General features: G+C 39.4%; 2 protein-coding genes across 9 annotated transcripts in view; one reads left to right on the top strand and one right to left on the bottom strand.

Annotated features, from left to right (window-relative positions):
• Positions 1–554: 554 nt before the first annotated feature.
• LOC148325630 (cAMP-dependent protein kinase inhibitor alpha-like) lies at positions 555–3,746 on the bottom strand. The gene is made up of 3 exons (XM_088312186.1): positions 3,424–3,746; positions 2,718–2,909; positions 555–2,531 (listed from the first exon to the last, which is right to left on the bottom strand). Exons 2-3 carry the CDS (start codon positions 2,878–2,880, stop codon positions 2,458–2,460), a joined length of 237 nt encoding a protein of 78 aa, XP_088168312.1. The 5' UTR covers positions 2,881–2,909; positions 3,424–3,746; the 3' UTR covers positions 555–2,457.
• Positions 3,747–11,754: 8,008 nt separating this feature from the next.
• Positions 11,755–22,343, top strand: part of ctnnd2b (catenin (cadherin-associated protein), delta 2b) — a 141,206-nt gene continuing 130,617 nt past the window's right edge. For 6 of the 8 annotated variants that reach the window (XM_088310932.1, XM_088310923.1, XM_088310928.1 and 3 more), the window contains exon 1: positions 11,755–12,093. The gene's annotated coding sequence lies outside the window, so the exon portion shown is untranslated. The remainder of the gene's footprint in view (positions 12,094–22,343) is intronic. The other 2 variants (XM_088310927.1, XM_088310925.1) reach the window with 1 other exon arrangement.

Raw genomic sequence — 22,343 nt, 5'->3', positions numbered from 1 at the left:
CCAAAACGAAGCAAGAGAACTCTATTTCACTATAACTGTTTCAGTGTGTTTTCACATAAATAATATTTTAAAACTATGAATGACGAAGTTATAACACATTCATTTTTAATACTGTATCTCACAAATAGGATGTTAAATTATAAAAATAAAAAAATAGCTTGTGTTACTATATAGTTTGTTATATATATATATATATATATATATATATATATACACAGACACAAAGTTACTGAGGGGGGAGGGGTAATAAAGTGAATGCAATTAAAAGATTTAAATCAGTGAATATTTTTTCCCCCCAAAGAAAAAAACTAAGAAAATGTTATTTTGCAACATAACCTGAACTTTTTATACAGAGATGTCGTTCATGAATGTATAATTCAGTTTACTGCAAACTTCAAATTAGTATTCTTCATCTTGGTTTAAGTGGTATTATTAAAAAAATTGAACGCTGCATAAAATTTGTGGATGGAAAACCGAACAGGTTAACATCAATACCATTAGTCACTGATTTTACTTTGACAGTCACGGGTGAAGAAAATAATTCACAGACAGTACACAGTTAAGACATTTATCAAATCCATGCACCACACATTCCTACAAGCTGATTTATAAATAGCTGGGTTTACACAGTGTGGTCACACAGTAGTGTACAAATAACCTGATTGGAGGAGTGCCACATAAACGCATAAATATTCACACAAACAGGAAAGTATAGTTTGTATAATTGGACAGAAAGTACACTCTTAAATGTAATACTTTCAAAAGTACATGCACGATGCTCCGTTATTGAAGTTGATTAAGGGATGTATTCATTACCACGCATAGTATCAGCAATATAGTGTGCCTTTGTGTAATAATAGACACGTTCACGCAAACATGGCACACTAACTGGAAGCACCACACAATATTGCATAATTATCTACATTAAAGAAATAGGTCCGTGTTTTAGGAAATGCACTTATTTTAAGGATTTGCCAAACGTTTGAAAGACATTTGATGCTGTTGTCTGTGCTAAATATATAAGAAGCCAACAATTAATCAGGCATTAAGATATAGTACGGTATTTAACTTAACACAATGAAAATCAAGGAAACAGAAGCCTTGTTACGCCAAGAGCGGTAATACGCCAGTCTCTGTTAAATTAAAAAAATTATACATGTCACAGTTGTAAATTTATGCAGAATAAATAATAGTATAGTGACAGCTTGGGTTATATACAGTATTAATAACCATCCCATGCTCCACATCTGCTAATTTGGTGTAAAACGAAAATAAATACAGAGTACAAAAAACACAAAACCTTTGGAGAGACTAGGTATAAATTGTTACTAGCACACAGTTAAATCCCAAATATTAAAAAAACCTAAACTAGTGAGTCGCCAGACTTGGCTCCCGACCTACTTCACAGATCTGACAGTATAAACTCCCTCTTCAACATTTCTACAAGTGGAGACAAGTGAGATGATTATGTTTAGGTTGTGTATAAGTACAGGGAAATCATCACACAAGGCCAAGTGAGTACAGTTCAGTGGCATGTGGTCCAACAGAGTGTAAAGTCACGCTGCATCACCAAAACCTCATTAATGATTAAATCCTACACAGCAGTTATTCCCAAAGTGTGTTTGTAGTGGCACATGGGCTTGTTTGCAAAATAGTCATAACCTAACTCTTTAGTGCAATATATTTCTATTACCTTTCCAAGACACATCTTCCACAAATTGTTTTGATTCGGGATTTTGTTTGGCATGTGATGTGTTTCAGTTGTAGTGATGATTTGTATTGGGTGTTATTTATAATTGATATGCTTTACCAGGCAAATGAGACTATAAGGCAGCCCAATGTAGTCTCACAAAATCGGACAAGTATCCAAAGCCCAATGTTTCTTGACAGTGTTTCCAGTCCCGCTTATAGCTTGTCCATTATTCTCAACAGTACTGTCAATTTGAAGGAAGCACACGCCATTAACTGGCAATATAATCCCTACCTCCATCACTAGCTCTATACAAATGCTACCTCCACTACGACCCATTACATTAGCACATCTCAGTGGGATCACAAATTGCTTGCACAATTACAAAAGTAAAAGAGGCTTTCTTTTCCATTCACCCCCATCAGAGTTTTTAGCACTCCACTTAATTCACTAAATGAAAAAAAACGTCTTTGTACAACAACTTCACTTCATTTCACTTGAAATCTAAAACACACTTGGAAGGTGTGCTGTTGTAGTACATGGAAGGCGTGAGAGCAAAGTGCAAATTCCAGTTCATTGCCGCCATACTGGACTTTAGGTTTTTGAGTGACTGGTTACTAACTAGTCTCAGAAGTATTGGTCATGCAAATGCATCAACATTGTGTTAACCTCCAGCTCCCTGGCAGGTATGACGAGAGTGTTTGGACCCAACAAGGTTGGTACTCGATGCAGCAATGTTCTGTTCATTGGCGAGCGACTGCCTCAAGTTAACTGTTCTTCTGCGCCGCCTCTCTTCGAGCCGAGGAGGATGAACTTTGGGAGTCATCTGTGTCGTTTGCATCTGAGAGCAACAGAAAGTCATTTCATTATTATCTCAGATTAGTCTAAGTTAAATTTTCTTATCATAACAGCAGTAGTTGCATTTGAATTTGAACTACCTTCCCAATTACTAAGCTTTTGAAAATATTACGACTGAATTGACAGGTCCAAAGCTTTGAATACAAGAAATGTTAATATCAGAGTTTACCTCCCCCTCCTGCATTGATGTGAAGCTGGGATAGAGACAGCGTGAGGGGGAGCTCTCGACCTTCAGGGTCAGTAGGACTCTGCAAGATGTCATGGAGAGCGTTCCTACGTCCCGTTCTGCCAGATGCAATGAAGTCGGCGTACGTGACCTCAACATCAGACATCGCGTAATCATCATTCAGACAGCAACACCCTAAGAAGAGCAGAGGAGCATTGACAAAATACAGAAATTAATTTGTAAATTCAACAGATGTTTACCTGTTTACATTGTGATTCTCTTGATCATATCTGTATTTCTTTAAACCACAAAACATGACAGATACTTTACCTTACAGTCCAGAAAATAGCTTATGTTGTAGTGGTACACTATTGTAACTTGAGCCTGCCAAGACTGGAAATTTTCCCCTATTTCTGAGCATACATCGAACGAATCTTTGCTTCACCTGTGCAAATTGTGATAGATGATGCTAAATCTAGTTCATTATATGTATGACGGAGGACGCCAAACAAAGGGGAAACACATTCTCAACAAATGTGCTTTAATAAAAAACGAATCAATCCTGCGTGTTGGTGATTTACAGCAGCTCAGATTTGTATTTACGGAATGCTCTGCTTGAAGCCTGAGTTCATCCGGGTTGATTTTAATAACAACTATCAATGCATCATAACGTCATCTTATTGTGTCACATGTGCCAGCTTTCACTTACCTTCAGACTCGTAACAGCTCAGTTGCACAGCAAGAGGGTGAATTCAGTGGCTGAACAGCACCAAAGGCCCGACATCATGTTCAAGCGTCCATTAAAATACAAAAGGGACAAAACAAAAAAACATTCTATCCAACGAACATCCAATGGAATACAACGTCTAACACTAACGCTGACTATACGCTCAAACTAAAACAACAACAAAATATCAATCCTATTAGCTACAGAAGAGGATGCCTGCAAAGTAACCAGTCCAACGTCTTCCCGTCTTCCTCCTTTCCAGCCAATGAGCTGTCGGCACGCCAAATCTGAGCGCTGATTGGATAACATGCACAAAGGAAGATGTTGCATTCACTGTCACTTGGTAAACAGTTAATTTTAAAATGCAGGCAGGACAGTCATAATGATGAAAACAGAAGAACATTACAAATGTTTCGTGGTATGAGAAAAGTAATAATTTAAAGATAAACAAAACTAAAGGCCAATAAAATTATTCGACTATGGGCACTGCGTGGTAATATTTTGTAGTACATTACAAAACCACAAGATGTTGCAATCACGAAAGGCTAAAATAGCACTGGAAAACAGAAAAGATACAATTCAAATCAAAATCTGGAATATCTGCTGAACCAAAATTATGTATCAGTCACCACTACGCTACTGAAAAGCTATTAAACATTTTTTTTTAGATAATTCTCATTAAAAACCCATGAGGTTTGTTGTCATATGTTCAGTATACAGTATGACATTATTTCTCTGTTACTTTCCTGTCACATATATCTGATATTGCTGTTTAAATGACAAGAAAATACATATACCCAAAATAAATTAAATGTAATTTTCAGTAAAATAACATCACATGTCTGCAGTCTAGAATGAGTACTTCTGGTTACCGGCTTACTGTAATGCACAAATCTGTGCAAATTGTGTTTGCACTATATGAGCAGTACACAAATGACAGGTTTTGTCACTTTTGACCTTTAAACAGCAATGTTTCTTCCATCTCCCACAATGAACAGAATGTGCATCTTAGAGTGTGTTGCTGTGGAAACGCCTTTTTGTCATTTGTGCCTAAGGCTTGTGTCAGTGGGATTCATTTGGGAGATTTTGAGAGGAAATAGAAAGCCTGTATTCTATTTGAGTCAACCTGTTCAAGTCTTTATGACAATTCTCCCTTACCCCTCGGACAGATGCTGCACCCCCCGAGGGATGCTTGTGCTGCTTGGGACTTAAACAGCCTTGAGTTCGCTGGCACGCCACAGGGAATCACTGGCAGTCACACACTCCTTGGATATTTACTGTGAGGGGAACCGCCCGTCTTGTCGCTCCTTGGAGCTCTCCTTGGTGCTGAAACACACTCAGCAGGCAACAGATATTTTTTATTCAGCTTACTTATACAGTCATCATAGATGAGGATTTTAACCTATTGTGCAACTGTCCGCAACCTGGGCATCCTTCCCACATCGTCCCGTCGGGCGTTGTTTGGGTGGTAAACAACGCCGGACGAGAACGCAGCAATAGTTACAGAGCGTACCCAAACCTTTCTCAGGCTCTTGTTGTCACACGAGGCAAATTCACAGATGAGCTCAGACTGGGCTCACACTGCAGAGATCGCTCAATGTATTGCACTTCTTCCCTTTTGTTCAAATAAAAGGCAACTTAAGATGCTTATTTTGGCTCTAAATTGCTTCTTCACACCGCGTATCACTTCTATGTTTTTGCATACTGAGTCTCGTTTGATCTTTCTGACTCGTGCTTTCTCTCTTTCGTTCACTCGCTTGCGCTCAGTTGAACTCTCAGTTAAAGGGCCAGTACACGCAAAATCATGACAAGATTTCATTGTGCTCCGCAAATATTTGAATTCTATACATGGGGTACTAGCGCAGTTTTGGGACGATTAAAGAGAAAGACGCAAACCCAATTCGGACCTCGCTTAGTCCGACCTTTAAAACAAAAAGAAAATCTCATCCTCTGTCCCAAAACAATGGAAGGCCATCCTTGGGACAGAATGGCCATCTCTGACAGGCACACTCAATCGTGAGGTGACAAAAGAGAAAAAAAAAGAAAAGAAAACCTGGGCTACATGTGGCCTGGTCTGCTTGATATTCATACAAACATTTGCAATGTATCTTATATAGTCTTATTTCAAACCGTAAAAAGAGTTGCGTGTGCGTGTGTTTTCTGTGTGCGAGTGTGCGTGCGTGCGTGTGTGTGCGTGTGTGTGTGTGGGGGGGGGGGGGGGGGTGCGCGCGTGTGTGTGGGTGTGTGTGTGTGTAGAATACTCGTCACTTCACAAAGTTTCTGTGATTTGGATGACTGACTGAGGTCAATGTGATGCTGAAAGAAACCTTTATAGCAAATATGGAATAGTTTTTGTCATAATTGCCATTGTTAGTTCTTTACCTGTTCAAATGATCAGCATCCATAAACAGTTGAAATACAAACATGGTACTGCCAATACTTCACTGTTGGCATAATGTTGTTTCTGTGATATGGGCATACATAATCATGATTTTTGGGGCTGATCACTTTTAATAAAATAATAACTCATTTCAATATTTGTAGTTGTTAAAACATTTCTAGCTCATTTACTGTTTATTTTTACATTTTGTAATAATTTATGTATTTTATTTAAAGGGGCAGTGTATATTACTGATATAAAGTAATAAAATATTACTATATATGATATATAAGTGTGAATTCTACCTCTATATGTGTCCCCCCGGTTGGCGACCATTTCAGGGTGTACCCAAGCACCCAAACACAGCTGTGTTAGGCTTCAGCACATCCACAACCCTTGTGAGGCTAAGCAGTTTGGAAAAGGAATGGATAAATGAACAAAATGCCAGATTGTTACCTGGGTTCTATCTCTAGTCCATAGTCAGGTTCCAATATTTTAAGCAAACATGTCGATGTTTACTGAGCATCAACAGAAGCCAAACTATTCACAATCATTTTGCCAATGTTTAGCATTTTTTGCAATGTCCCAAGGAAAGAAAGTAGAGGGGAAAAATAAGAAGTGTGATTTGAATATATATAATTTATTCATTAACAAATTAGCAGAACTTGATTTTAGTAACAATGTAGTTGCTTTCAAAACAAGCAATAGAAAATATTTACAACAAAATACTTTAGGACTAATTAATATTTTATGAAAAATTTAACTTTTGGATTTATGAGTCGTACCTCCTGCATGGCAGTGCAGTGTGACGCTGACATTGTACAGCAATTTTATACTGTGTTGATGGACACGGGACTTTGGGATATATATCTTTGAAGGAAGTGAGAGCATTGTGAAGCGAGGTTGTCACATGAAGTGAGAGTTGCATGTCTATCTTTCTATTTGTTTCACAAACAGGACCGGGTCTAGGCAGGGGGAAGAGTGGTGTGACCCCACAAATAAATGTTATGCCCCCCCCTGAACTAAATCCCCCTAAATATATTATATCTCACATATGTTTATTATCTCATGCTTCGCTCCTCTGCACCAGTTCTTACTGTCTTAATGTGTTTTGCCCCCGCCCAAATATAAAATATATATCCAGTTGTTTCTCATGTCGTGCTTCTCCCCTTCGGCCTGCTGCCGGCTCGCTGTGAGGGATAGTTGTCTGCAGCGAGCACAGACCCAACTTCCAATCTCCCTTCAGTATGCAAATGAGCCACTGTCAGGTTTCTTATAGCAGTTTGCAGCAGTTGAGCTTCGCTCAACTCGTTCATTGTGTTTTATGTAGTGACATACTTAATTGCTAATAACATAATAAAAAACAAGCGCTAATATTTTTATTAATTTGTTCAGTCAACTCCAACATCATCCAAAACCATATAACCAAATTCTTCTCTGAACATGGTGTGTCATGTGACCCACTGGCCTGTCATGTGTCATAGCACAGGAAGAGAACACTGTCCACTCCCTGCTACATACCCAGTACAAATTATCTGTGCGTACAGATGACGAGAAAAAGCCACGCCCCCACCCAACTTCTGCAATCTGGCTGATATCTTACAATCGCATCTTGACTTTTCCACTCCTGCACAACTTTTGGCAGACTTGTCGCAACCTCATATTCCTCAATCTCCTCAGGGACTTGTGAACAAGTGACATACTAGATTTGTAGCTGCCCCCTCTTACATACCTGTCTAGACCCGGTCTTGTTAAATATCATTTCAACAATTTTAAAACTGCATACTTGTGGCCAAAGTGAATGTGCACTATGTCGTCATTATTGGCGTATGTCCAGCCTACCAGACTATTGTTTACAAGATGAAGTGTTACCGCTGAGTTATCATAATTACTATCTGTGAGTGGATTATCAGGGTTAAGGGAGTTATGTTCTTTGAAATATGCATGAGTAAAAAAAAAAATAAAAAAATTGCTTCCTCTTCACAGGGTAATTAAATCTCTGAAGATCCTGATGACTGTACGTAGGATTTTCTCAACGCATGGTGGTGTTTTCAAGCCAAAACATATAAGACAACAAAAGGTGCTCAGAGTGTGCTGTGAAAGTGACGAGACAGCCATAATGCCTTGCTCCGTTGTCGGTTTATAAACAAAGATGACGTGATCAGGATGCGTGCGTTTCGTTGTCGCAGTAAGAATCGTGTGGTTCATTAAATATGAACACAAGCCTAAAGTAAAGCGACTAAAGGAGCCTGAAAATGACTTGATGGAAAGCAATTTTCCTGGGATGAGAGAATTCGAGAAAGATGTTTCAAAGCGGCCCGATGTTCAGCTCTATTTTTTGGAGAAACCTAGTGACAGAAAGGAGAACTACACTCTCACAGATTACTCTACACGCATGACAGGGGGAGTAACGTATCCAGCTAGTCTGCTTCTTTGTTTTGTTGCTTGTTATTATATGAAAGGCAAATGAGAATTGCGTCAAATTGTTATCATGAGAATCGTCGGTGGGACTGCATCGGAGGGCTACTATTGAATGGTTGCTGAGTCCAGGAAAAAGACTAACCTCATGGCTGAATAAGTTAGCTACTTGTCACTAGCTAGCACTAATCGCAGTCCTAATTATCTTCTCGGTCCAGTCTGTGCGTTTAATAGCTTGCAGACCGACTCATTCAGTGGTTCTCAAATGGCCTGTTTGCTCTTGGAATTCAGAAAAATCTGAACCCCTTTCCACTCCGATTTGCACACTCGTATACACAACAGTTAAGAATGTTGGTATTGATCTAAACTAACCTTCACAGCCGCACACGTTTGGGTCGAACAGTGTTTTGAGTCAAAGATTTTTACATATAACGAAAATGGGTCCATAGTGAAGGGGATCGATGCTGTTTTAATTGAGAACATTAAAAGTGATGCTCAAACTTTGAACCTTGCTACAGTTAATACTTCAGTCATTTATGTGATGTATTGCAACACAAAGGAAATCGGTACTGATATCGATGTGCAAGATCACGCAAGGATCTCACGAGCAGCTGAGCAGCTTTCAACGCAGCAAGGAAAGTTACTATAACTATTATATATTGACAGGTGTAAATTTTTTAGTTGTCGCCTTAATTCATTTGTGCCACCCAACCACAGGTAAATGTGTAAACGGGAACCACTGCAGCAGTAATGTTTTTTTTTTGTTGTTTTTTTTTTTTCAGATCTGATCATTGATCGATAATGGCCAAAAATTACCATAAAATGCAAATCATCATCTGATCCAATCCAGTCTATCAGAGCTGTGTAAAGTCGATTATGTTGTGCTGTTTTATGGCCAAGCATTGAATATTACAAGATTTTAACAGCAATAAAGAAATAATCAATATATTGAAAGTAATCTCCATCACATTATTTGCAACAAAATGAAAGCATTAACAAGAAAAATGTACTTTCTTTTCACAGTTTTACCATACATTTTTCATGTTCAACACTCTAAATTGCACAAACGCGTGGATGTGAGAGTGAGAGTAAGTGCCTTGTGATTGACAGACAATCAGGCCAGCGTGTACCCAGCCACTGGAGCGCTCCAGTGCCAGGGGGGTGTTGCGTCAGGAAGGCCATCAATCAGTAAAAACGGTAACAAACAAATCATCCGAATAACTTGCTGATGGGATGAGTCGGAAATCAACACATGAAAAGAAATTATTTGACTCGGCCATTTTTTGCACACCATGAGTGCGATTTTAACAAGGCAGCTGAGACTTTGCTTCATGTTTCATTTTACATGGCATTGAGCATGATAGTTGACCTTTTAACACCATGTTAAACATATGAACTATTACATCGTTAAGTTAATTCAAAGTCGAACCTCTTTGAATTACATAGGGAATCGGAGCTGCTCCACTGGCGCAGGCAAGCGCCTTGCTAAAGGGGACTTCAATTTTTAGATTAGCTCAGATGAAAGTTTAATGTCCCCCGCTGAGATGTCAGGTCATTAGGCAGCAAAGGATAGGCTGGAGTACAGAACAGCTCAAAATGAGTATTTTACAAGAGGAGGCTTCAATAAATGTGTCGACATTCAAAGGCTGAGGTAGCCAGTCCATGTTTTTCAAGGATGTCTTAGAAATAGAACAAAATAGGAGTAACACACTGCAATATTTTGTTTGTTGATATAAGATTGGTGATGCTGTTAAGGCCAGGCAAGAGCGTACATAATCAGAAAACCCAAAGAGGCTTTATTGTGCACTGAAGCAAACGTTGCACGTGAGAACAATGTGTGCAAGGTTTAGTTTGCCACTGACGCTGGAGAGTGTGGCATTTTGAAATGGATTACACATGACTGAACAAAGAAATTTTAGACAGATGAAAACACAGGGCGCAAAAAATAATACAGATTGGGCCAGGGATAGAACAGTCTACATACAGTTCTGAGCAGTTTCAGTTTAGAATTTTGTGTCTATTGTCTTCTAAATCCTTCAAATCAATTTGTTTTTTTTCCATCTGTTTCATTCAATGAAAGGCTGTGTGTCATGATAACAGGAAATGTGTTCTTCTTGCATTTTGGACTCTAAAATGTTTGCCAACTGCAAATTAATCTCTGAATATTTTAACTGAAATAATTATCCATCCATCCATCTTCTGTACCGCTTCTCCTCACTAGGGTAACGGGGGTTGCTGGAGCCTACCCCAGCTATCTTCGGGCAGTAGGCGGGGGACACCCTGAACTGGTTGCCAGCCAATTGCAGGGCACACAGAGACGAACAACCATGCGCACTCACACTCATACCTAGGGGCAATTTAGAGTGTTCAATCGGCCTGCCATGCATGTTTTTGGATGGTGGGAGGAAACCCACGCAAGCACGGGGAGAACATGCAAACTCCACACAGAATGGCCGGAGCCGGGATCGAACCAACACCCGATGCTGTCTCTCACTGTGAGGCCACAGTGCTAACCATTCAGCCACTGTGCCACCCAGAAATAATTATATCGCTTGTTTAAAAAGATAACAGCATCAAAAAATTAAAATTAGCATTAACAAATACAAGCAAATTTACATAGGAATTACATGTATGATCTATGATATGACCACAAGCATACATCCCAATCAATAAAAGAATCGCTTGAACTATGTTTTAGTATAGGGGGTAGTGCGCTAATGAGAGCGATGATTCTAATTTCACACTGACAGATTTGGAGTGTTTTCGTCAGGAAAAGTGGCCAAAAATTAAAAAGTCACATGTGTGTCATGTTGATATACTCCTTCCCAAAACGAACCAATGTTGTAATTAATGCAGAAAGTATAAGCAAAATATAGTTTTTTTGCCACACCTTTGCAACGATCTTATTGTACCCTCATGCCCCCAAAATTGTGCACTCGTTGACAGGTGCGCGCTACTACTTGTGACGTAAAATTCTATAGTTGTAGTGCTTCACTTTTAGTACTTGTATAGGTTACATTTGTCCTACTAGAATGTAAATTGGCCCCACTAGTGTGCAGAAAGTATTCATTTGATTATCTAATAAATTGATAACTATTGTGAGAATGGATTAATTGCTTGGACTCTATTTAACGTAAAATACATACAGTAATGAAAAAAAGAAACTTACTCATGATACAAACTGTGCACCTTTGTCATTCTACTCGTGCATTGAATTGTCTTACAAGTAGAGACAATGAACACGGCTTTGTATGTATCAACGAACTAGTACATGAACCTTAAGTTTGATATCAAGAATGTCGAATACATGTTCAAACAGCTTTCCATATTAACGTGTATAAAATACACTGGGGCATCAGCTGCGCCATGACACTGTTCACCATCCAGACGATATGTTCCTTTTATCACCAGTGGGTGTCGCTGTTATCACTGTTACCACGACTGTCTGTCAGTCTGTCTCGCAGGGATGAAGGGACGCTGTTTTGTGAAACACACGCGCACACACACGCACACACACACACAGGGAGAGGAAGCGAGAGTGTGAGAGAGGGCGATAGAGAGAACAAGAAAGAGAGAGACAAGTGAGCGCCTTCGCGCCTGTGCGCAGTGCTCCGGCCCGGCCGCTCCTTCCTACTTCCGACCTCTCCCTCACTCCCTCCCCACAGCTGGCTCGCTCCTTTTCGGATGCTGGGAGCCTTCATCTTTCACAATTCGCGCTGGACCAAAATACATCTGAGGCTGGAACGACCCACAGCCCGTTTTGCATGGTTTGAATTTCGGATTCCCACGCTGGAAAGAAGGAAAGTCGAGAGGCGAAAAGAGGATCTCCATCCCCCGAGGGAATTTATTTTACAGTAAGCAAGCGCAATGTCATTCCAATTTCCCTGGTCCCCATTTCCTCATCTCACGCATTGCACATATATATATATATATGTATATATAAAAAAAGACGAAAAGCATAGCCATAGAATGTGTCTGCCAGCAAGAAAGGTGTGTTTTTGCCCGCCAGATGTTTTCGGTATTTGACCACGGTTGTATACTCACGTGGATTTCTGTCTTATGACGCCTTTCAAGGGCTGTGGCGCGCTCGCATCGATCGTAGGCAGAAAATGGAAACCCCCTTTTCAGAGAGAAATACTCTCTATCCCTCTCTCCCGCCCTCTCGCTACTCGCTACATCCCTCCATCCATCCATGCATCCGGGTCGAAGGGGGTGGGGGGAAGGCTTGTAATGCGAAATCTAAATTACTTTCAGATTGACCTAAATTTGAGCGATATTGTAAGATTATAATGTGTGACAGTGGTTTACCGTGCCCATCCCCGCAGGCTTTGCGTTCCCTTAGACACGATGAAAGTGTTGTTGTGTGCTTCAGCCATGAGCCTTGCGAGGGGGATGCAAACGCACCTTACGGCAAGCTTGCAGCTCCAGCCGGGGCCTGTCTCCAATCATGTCCATGTGTGAAAGACAACTGTGGGTTTATCACCACCTCGGGCCGTTTCTCGTCACCTCTGTGGAGTCATTAAGGCATCCATTCATCCCCAGATTAGGAAGTTTAGTGTTGCTCACGTTTATTGTGGTGGACTTGTGCTCTGTGACCTGGCAGAAATGTGGGTCTGTTTTTGTCCACAGAGGATTTCACTGTATTTGGTCTGTGATGATTATTATATATCAGGCACAGGTGTCAAACTCAAGCATTGGGGACCAGATCTGGAATGCCACATCGTTTTACGTGGCCCGTTAAAGCAAATCATGTGCCTTTTTGACATATTTCTGGCTGAAGTCTGCACCAAAATTGAAAATTGTCTTCAACTATAATAATGAAATATTTCAAACATTTTATCCTATACCACAACCCTTCTCAAAATGATTGGAACAGTTGATACTATTTTCCTTGACTTGAGATGTCAAAACTAATAATCAATCAATGTGTTGTCTCTAAGAATATGATGAGGTGATAATATATTTAAATGGTTTCACAGGCATAACGAGCCACTGAGGAAAATAATTATTATAATGTGGCCCACGACTAACATAAGTTTGACAACACTGCATCGGGGAAATTGGATACAGCAGATGGTGTGTCACATAATTAATTATATGTGTGTAAATATCATTCTCTTGTAATCCTGTATTGAAGACAATTTGTTCCTGATCTGTGGCTGCATTTCTCTGTCTCTTCTCTGTGTTTATATGCTGTTTTGGGCAGGGCAGTATTCTGCCCCTTGTTGCCATGGAAACCTCTTATTGAACATGGTAATGTCTCTGATTATTCAGTATTGCATATTTTCTTTGTTATTGCCTTTTGTTATGTAATGTGTGTAAGCAATCAATCAAAATCTGTTCATCACAATGGGTAAAATATTTGTAATGCCAATTAAAATATACTTTGTTCATAAAAACATAGAATTTTCAAATTTAATTTCCATGATAAACTATGAACAAAACACAAGATAAGGGTATTCGGGCTGGTCCACTATTATTAGAGACTAACAAAGATATTATTAACTTTCAAATAAATCAGTTTACGATCCAAAACAATTTTAAAGGTGCGAATGTCAACGTAAATTTGCATCAAACTATTAAAGCTGAATGTTTAATTAAACAATTCAAAGCAGTCAAGACAATGGTTTGACTATTTTCATCTTTTCTCTCTGATCAGATTGTGTATTCACTGCACTCTCGAATTTGATCAAATCAGACATTCTACATGTCTAAAGGCAAAAAAAAAAATCTGGTTGTTAACAAAGCTTAGTTTTGGACGAAGACCGCACATAAGAGTCTTTCTGTGTTCTTGCGTTGGTTAAGATTACCATCTAGAGTACTTTTGGTTGTTCTTTGCTTCGTTCTGGTGTTTAACTGCTGCCAACATAAAACTTGAATCACTGTTGAGGTCATTTTAAATTAATATATTAACATTAACATTTAGACAAGGACAGAGTCTAAGGATCTAAGAATATGGCATATATAGCCAGAGTGACTTGGGGTGGCCCTGATGACCATGTAGCACCGCCCCGTTGACAAGTTCCAATATAGTGTTGATGCTGAATTCTTATGGCTTTGAATTCATGTATCTTCATTTTTTGTGATGGCTATGAGCAACATGTGCAGCATCCCGAAAATCTTAACATCTAACTTGAGCAGGTTAAACCACTAACAGTTGTTCTCATTCAACAGCATTTTAAATGATCAGACGCATTATTTCCCCAAATATTGCGCCTGCTTTTCCATTACACTATGAGCAGCATTACAGTAAGCCTCACTTCCGGAGAGAACACAGCCCCCACCTCTCCTATACCTCTCCCGACTCTCACTTCCAAAAGCCTAATTGCCGAAGATTCATGGTGGATGGTGGAGCGGGTATACATCCAAGTCCCCGGTGAAAAGTCGAGGAAGCGATGCATTGTACAGTGGCTCACAGCATTTTTAACAGCATGTTATTGTCCTTTATCATCCTTATTGGTTGAGCTGCTGTAGCCTCAACAGGCTTCATTAAGTTTAAGATTGAGAAGATGATGATGCATTTGGTGCAACGTCCCTCAAGTCTCAGTGAAGCACATCATGATAAATCTCATGATTTATATATATATATATATATGTATATATATATATATATATATATATATATATATATATATATATCTATTAGTTCTCGGGTTTATAGTTGATGACATAAAATTAGCCTCAGCAAAATAAAGTTATCTTTAACCCGGCTTAATTTGACCAATGCAGCACAGGAAAAGAAAAAAGGGGAAATCATTCCTAAAACTCACCAAAAGTGCTGGATGCTAGCCCTCTCTTTGCTGTACTGTGCAATGCATCCAATGTACAGCCATCCGTTGTTATGACAACTGACTAGTGAGTGAAAGAGCTGAGGTCATGTGCGTACTGTTTGAACACACTTTAAATGTCCCCACCTCACCCTTTGGTAGAGAATAAACACTTAATTGAATAGGCTCTAAAAAGCATTTTGACAAAAAAAAAAAAAAAGATGAGACTAAATGTCACATTTACAATTCAACAAATCGCAAAGAAAAAAATATATATCTTCTAGCCTACAATTAAGAAAGCTCCTCAAACAATGAGTCATTGGCGTCCACTGGATAAAAAAAAAAAACAAGTCTTTGACATGTTTGACTCATAATTATGAGGACATGTCCCTCATAACAGGATGCACAAATAAGTTTCAAGGACCCATAATTGAACAGGAATGAATTGATATAAAGAAGTACGAAAAGATAATTTGTTCGAAGGAGCTTTGATTGGAAAGGAAGCAGTTGTCCTACACAGTTGGGTGATGTTAAATGGCAAAACGTTTTTTTTTTCTTATGTAATTGAATGTTGACGAAGCAATGATCATTTTGAGGATTCCCCATGAAAGGTTTGCTGGGCCATTAATCGCTTCTTGCGATCGTAATCATTTTAATACTTTGATACTAATTTCGGTGTCTGTGGTCATGGTTTTACCCTTCCACAGACTTGGTTAAAAAAAAAAAATATGCTGGGCTTACAACCACATTTCCAGGTCCTTTTTGGTGGTGTGTTTCCATATGGTTGCTACGATGCTCAAAAAGTGTTTTGTCCACAATAGTTTTGTGACAAAGCCAAGGTTGCCTTTCACAAATGAGTGAAGCTTCATTACTGTCTTTTTCCAGCCAGGTTGCCTTGTCCTCTGTCTCTCGTACTGTACACAACTTCCGCGCATATTTTTGAGCCACAAAGTCGAACCAATCGGTATTCTAATGTGGGAGTTCATTCAATACAGAAGCCTCATTGTGATCGGCTTCTTACCAGTTGAATTTACACGAGCGTGACTGTTGTTCTCTTGGGTTGAGCTCAGCAAACTGCTTTCCTATTTCTCTTGCTTCTACCTTCTTGTTGCGTACACACTATGCCGTACGTTTCGTATCCATATCCATAGCATAATTTGCCACATCTCAGAATTCATCTTTTGATAAGTAATTTAACCCATTGTAACAGTTGGAAATACTTGAAAGAGGCTTGTGTTGAAAGACATGAATTTTGTGGATATTCATAGCATACTGATGAAGCACTTAAAAGCTCTACTAAAGTCTTTGTAAGCAGCGTATTCCTTGAGATAAAAATAATTATTTACTGAATTTCACATCACGCTGAAAAAATTCACTGCTTATTTTCGATCATCCATCCGTTAACTTGACATGAAAATGTCTGTCGATAACCTTGAGAGACAGATAAAGGGATGATCTGCAGCCATGTCGTGATATTCCAGTCATGGCATCATCTGTTTCATAGCAACCAGGGTTGGGAGAATGACTAAAAAAGTATTCTGATACTGATACTCGTCAAAATATAGTTGTATTAATGTAATATAACTTGACTACTTTTGCTTAATCTAACAGCAAATATGCTAATGAAGACCCAATTAATTAAATAAGGCCTATCAGTACAATGTATTGGGAGACTGTGGCAAGTCACCCAACGCCAGAAGGGACGGCAGTCTGACTATTTACGTTATGTTGTACCAGGAGTAAAAAGGCTTTGAGGACAGAGTTTTCTGTTCCTTTCTTTTGCAATTCACTTGTGAATATTCCACAAGAGCAATTCACTGCCATCTAATCTCTTGCGCATAAGCGCATGCTGCTTATTGATGAAACTACTGCTTGCCAGAACGTGCTCATATAAAAAAACAAAAAAAAAACACAGAAGATGTAGGAACGGACATTTTCTTTGTGCTACTGTAAGTTTCCCTGCGGTTTGAGAGTCTGGAAAAAATAGTTTTCAATTGATTAATAAACATCACACTTGAACTTGAATAGGCTTCTACAACTAATTTAAAATTACAGCTTGATTGTCTGCATACTTTCTACAGTTTGTGATATCGTATCATTTAAAAATGTACAAAAAAGATATTTTCAGACTGCATTTTCCTCCATGAAACTTGAACTTAGGCGCCATGTTTACTGATTTATTGTCTTCTATATAGAAACATGCAATTTTATGCAGGAGACAGTCTGACACTCATCACTTCCTCTCCATGCACTCAGCACTCATATGCCTGGCCAGTTCACGAATGGATGATGGGGAATAACAGTTGCACTTTGCCTCTTTGTTTGAAGCCCTGAGTGGTTTTCGGTCCTCTCCTCATCCCTTATAGGTGACAGAAAAAAAAGGAAAAGGATGTTTAAAGAGGCGAAGAGATTGTTTGCTGCACATGTCACGTTGCCACTCGAGATAGTGTTCACCGCAAGGAAATTGTCCTTTGCTTTGGAAATGACTTTGTATTTTTGTTGGTTTGGGACATTGTGTGTATGCAACCCATTTGTTTGTGAAAAGCAATTGAATGTGAGACTGTGTTACTTATTTACCAAAAATACATGGAAGTAAACAAACAAAACAGCTTTGAGGACAGAATGGATTGTGATAACAGCCACACATGACGAAAGTGATGCTGGATCTTTCATAACTTTGCCAAGCACAGGCCAGGGCGAACATCATTGTTTGGGTGAGTCATCCTTCTGGTGTGAGGGCTCAGACTCTGGGTGAATCTCATGAATTCATTATTCGCAAGCACCCCTATTCCTCCTCTGTTTACATATTAGCTCCTGATCTCCCACCAGAGATTCTACTGAGGAGGAGCGGAGATCACTTGAGGAGAGAGGAAAGGAAGGAGAATTGGCTTAATGAGATGTTGTTTCCTTCGTAGACGTCAATCCAATATGATGTGCGTTACAGATTAAGGCTCTCTCGCAACATATGGTATGTCCTAGATGGTTTATGTGAAATTGTGCAATTGCATGAATAAAGCATTGTTACTGATATAATTTGTAGGTTGCCAGTTAGAGCGTGACTGGGCTTTCTCCTGAGATTAACTTCTGAGTCGCGGACAAAGCATCGAATAATTAGAAGCGTAGAAGCTTACAAATAAGACACAGGATGCATTCCTTGTGTATATTTCATTACCTTAGGAGACTAATACGCGTTCAACTCCACTCTCTCTAAATGGTGCAACCAATCAGACCCATGTGGAGTTGCCAAGTTGCCGTTGCCAAGTTGTGGTTGACATGGCAACTGGTTGTTGTGATGTCAGCCAGGTGCGGTCTGGCAGTTTGGGCTCTAACAAGGCCAACCCTTGTTAAGGACTTGTTAGGAGCAAGACACTGCGGTCATGACAATGCTGTTCTTATACACTGTGGCGATCAGAGGGGCATGAAGTCTGCAGAGAGAAAGTCGGTGCATGGGTTAGCGTGGAGCAACTACATTATACCTGCATTGATTTATGATTTGTGGTTGTAATTTGACAAGGCCGTAGTAACGAGAAGAATCTGCTTTCGAGTAAAGCATTTAAGCAATTGCAGTTGTTGAGTGCCTGTCTAGTGCAAGGGGGTCCTGGCTTTATGATTGTATGCATGCCAAAGCAACGATTTGAGGTTTCAGACGGCCAGCAATGAACAAGTTTGCGCAGTGGCTTAAGAATATATCCAATCGGGGGGATTTTAATTGCTGGTTAGATCCCACGCTGGACCGGCTTTCTCCCAATCTATACTCAGTTAGTAGGTCTGCCTCATTTATTCAGTCCTTCCTATCCAACTGTGGTGTTCCTGATGTGTGACGCTTCCTCCATGCAAATGAGAGAGAGCATTCCTTTTACTCGCATGTGCATCTTACGTTCACTTGGATTGACTATTTCGGATCAGCAATGAACTGTTATCACTGGCACATTTCTGTGCTTATCAGAGCATAGAATTTTCAGATCATGCTCCTTTCTATTAGCTGTGATATTACTCGATGTCACTGCAAATATGAGGGGGAAAAAAGCCCGTAGAGAGAAATTATAATTGGCTGATCAAATTAATGAAATAGATAAACAGATAAATTCCTGATTAATATGAGATGCGCATGGAATCTCAAACCAAGTTCGATCTGGCTTGAAGTCATTCAATTGAATGCCAATTCTTGAGAAGCAAGAGCCTTCTCTATAATCTTGGTAAAATATCAGGAAATATCAGGTTAGCAAACAATTCAGAAGAGTAAAAGCAAAGGGCAATAGTACAAATATTAAAATGGAGGACGGTAGATTCTCAACTCTTCACTTCTGAGTGTCCGAATAATGCAATATTAATGACTAATTTTTTTAATCAACTGAATATTCCGATGCTCTCCCCATTACGAAGGAACAGATAGATACCACTATTTCACCACAATATTCAGGAAAATCCCCTGGGCCTGATGGATTTCCTATATATCTCCCATATAAGATATTTTCTTCATTGCTTTTTTAGTAATTAAGTACAGTGTTGTCTGACGCATTCAAACAGGGCAAGCTTCCGGCTTTATTTTATGAAGCATGCCTCACCCTCATTGCAAAAAATTTAAAAAAAAAAACACAAGTATCAAACAGGGTGCTCATCATATAGGTCAGGTGTCAAACTCCAGCCCTGGAGGGCCACTTTCCTTCATGCTTTCAATCTCACCCGGATGTAACACACCTGATTCAAATGATCAGATCATCAGCGAGCTCTGAAGAAGCCTGATAAGTATCCTGCTCATTTGAACCAGGTGTGTTGCAGCCGGCTGAGATGAAAAACATGCAGGAAAGCGGCCCTCCAGGACTGGAGTTTGACACCTGTGCTATAGGTAAATTTTTATAGTAAATGTTGATGTTAGTTTTGGCTAAATCCTGGCCCGAAGATTAGGGAATATATTGCCATTTATCAAATCTCAAGACGGAACACACTTTGAAATCTTAAATCTTTCAAATTTTAACATACATCTGCTATTTGATATTTTGTATCTTTCTTCTGGTGTGTTTTCTGAGTGAGCCTTCTCTTTTGATGCAGAGAAAGCGTTTGGCTGGATGGAGAGAGCATATCTATTTGGAACTGGAGAAAAAAAATCTTTTGGTCTGAATTTCATTACCTGGATTAAATTGTTATACTGAAGCCCCACTGCTCCGGTCCTGACCAATTCCCAGCTGTCTCAACCCTTTAACCTCCATCGTGGGACCCGACAAGCCCCTTTAAGCCCCCTTCTGTTTGACCAGTCTATTGAGCCTCTCGCGTTTGCAGTCCACAGCTCTGAGGATGTTTCCGGCATATGGGGGAATGGCGTGGAACAAATGGTGGCCATTTACGTGGACGACTTGTTAAGTTTTATTTCACGCCCACAGACATCTCTGCCCTCCATGTTGTCATTATTGGGGGAATTTAGCCAGTTCTCGGGATACAAAAAAAAATTCAAGTAAATCTGAACTTTTCTCTGTTAGTGAGGGGGCGTTGGGAAAAGATTATACTAGCCTTCCTTTCAGGATTGTTGTAAGCAAATTTACTTACCTCGGGCATTACGGATTCAGAAAAAAGACCAAATGTCTCGTTCTTGCTTTGTTAAGACACACAAAACGGTGCCTGACACTGTGGTCACGCCTCTACTTATCCTTGGTGGGTCGAATTAATTCAGTCTGAATGAATATTCAGTTTCTATATATTTTTCAAACAATGGTTCCGAAATCTTATCCTATTAGATTCTATTATATAATCTCATTTATGGAAAGGTAAAAGCCCTCAGTTAAAAAAAGATTCATTTCCAAAAACCCAATCCCAAAGTTGTTGCTCAGTTTCCGCTGTTACGATTTTCATGAATAAGGCCGGAGGGTCGAGGTCAGAAATCTAGTCAGATTGTGGCCGGAGGGCGAGGGACTGACTGGCAAAAAAGGGTCAAGTGCCCAGCCCTGTTAAAATGTGACATTGAAGACCAAATGTTTCAGCTTCATATATGGTCATTAAAATTACAACATCTAGTTAAGCCTACAATGAAAATGTAATAAAGAACTTGAAACTTGAAAAGAACTTCAAACTTGCACCGTTGAATCACAGTTTATTGCTTGCCAGCAAACATGGCGTCTTGCTAAGTAGCCAGCCTTAGCAAACACAGTCTATTTTCTATTAGTAAGTTAAGACGTATTACATATAGCAATAAATGCATCTCATATTATAACATTTGGCTGAAGTCCAATTAAGTCTTCACACCCTCAACACACTCCTAATAAACCTTCAGCTAACCTCAATATGCTTTTTCAAGTTTATCGGCGAATTTTTGAAAGCCAATTGCCGGTGGCACTTCGGTTCCGAAAGTTTGCAGCTCACTCGAAACGAGTTCTCAAAGTACAACCAGGGACGTGTGATAGTTGACTGGATTTTCTGTCTACGAACCTTCTCGCCGCAGCGACTCAGTTGGGAGGATCAGATATCTTACCAGTCAAGTTATAAATTGCCACTATTTTGTGTCATGTGCAGGATTAATCCATCACTTACAAACCAATAGTGTTGGAATGTTATATGTTCATACTTCTCATCCAATTACATTCTAAATCATTTGATCAATATTGTGGTGCGATTTATACAGATTGGTATTTTGCACAATAATAAAATGGGATGAAAACTATCCAAAAATGAATACCAATGAGGCTTTTTATATGAGGAAGGTGTAGAAATTATAAAAAAAAAAGAAGAAGAATTGTGATTCTTTTTAAGTATAGATTAAAGATATACCCCAAATTTCTGCTTTAGTAAGGGTACTTGACACCTTTGATGGGCATGAGTCATTTCACACTTCCCTTGAGGCCAACCCATGCTATGGCACCGATTACAATCCAAACATTATATTTAATCCAAGTATACGTCACCTTCTTTCAACATTATCCCCGCCTGCCCCATTAAGTCCTGTAATGTAAAATTTAAATTGATACAGAAAATAAACAAGCCCACTAAACTAGTAGTAGTTGAATTATGTATCCGATATAATACTGACGACAGTATCAATACTACTTATAATGGACTATATCTTAACTTGGAATATAAATCGATGGGACAAAAACAAGACTACTAAACCAGTCGCTTCATGTATCCGCTCCACTCCAATATAAATGCATGCCTTTGCATGCCCTTGTCTTTTTGAAAATGTGTGCAAGTGTCATTTTTGACTGGGTGGGCGTTGGAGGATTAGCTGCAGTCTGACATCCTATTCTGTGGGCCTTACATAATTATTTCCAAATGTTCTTGTCCATATTTCTGTTCAGAGGAAGAAACACAGAGATTTTAAACTCATAATGACTCGTGGCATTTCATCTCTG

Source organism: Idiotropiscis lumnitzeri, chromosome 12 (genome assembly GCF_059441095.1).
Source record: "Idiotropiscis lumnitzeri isolate Australia: NSW breed Sydney's pygmy pipehorse chromosome 12, RoL_Ilum_1.0, whole genome shotgun sequence".
Classification (NCBI taxonomy): domain Eukaryota; kingdom Metazoa; phylum Chordata; class Actinopteri; order Syngnathiformes; family Syngnathidae; genus Idiotropiscis; species Idiotropiscis lumnitzeri.
Note: the sequence above shows the minus strand (reverse complement) of the source record. Positions and strands in the feature narration are given on the sequence as shown.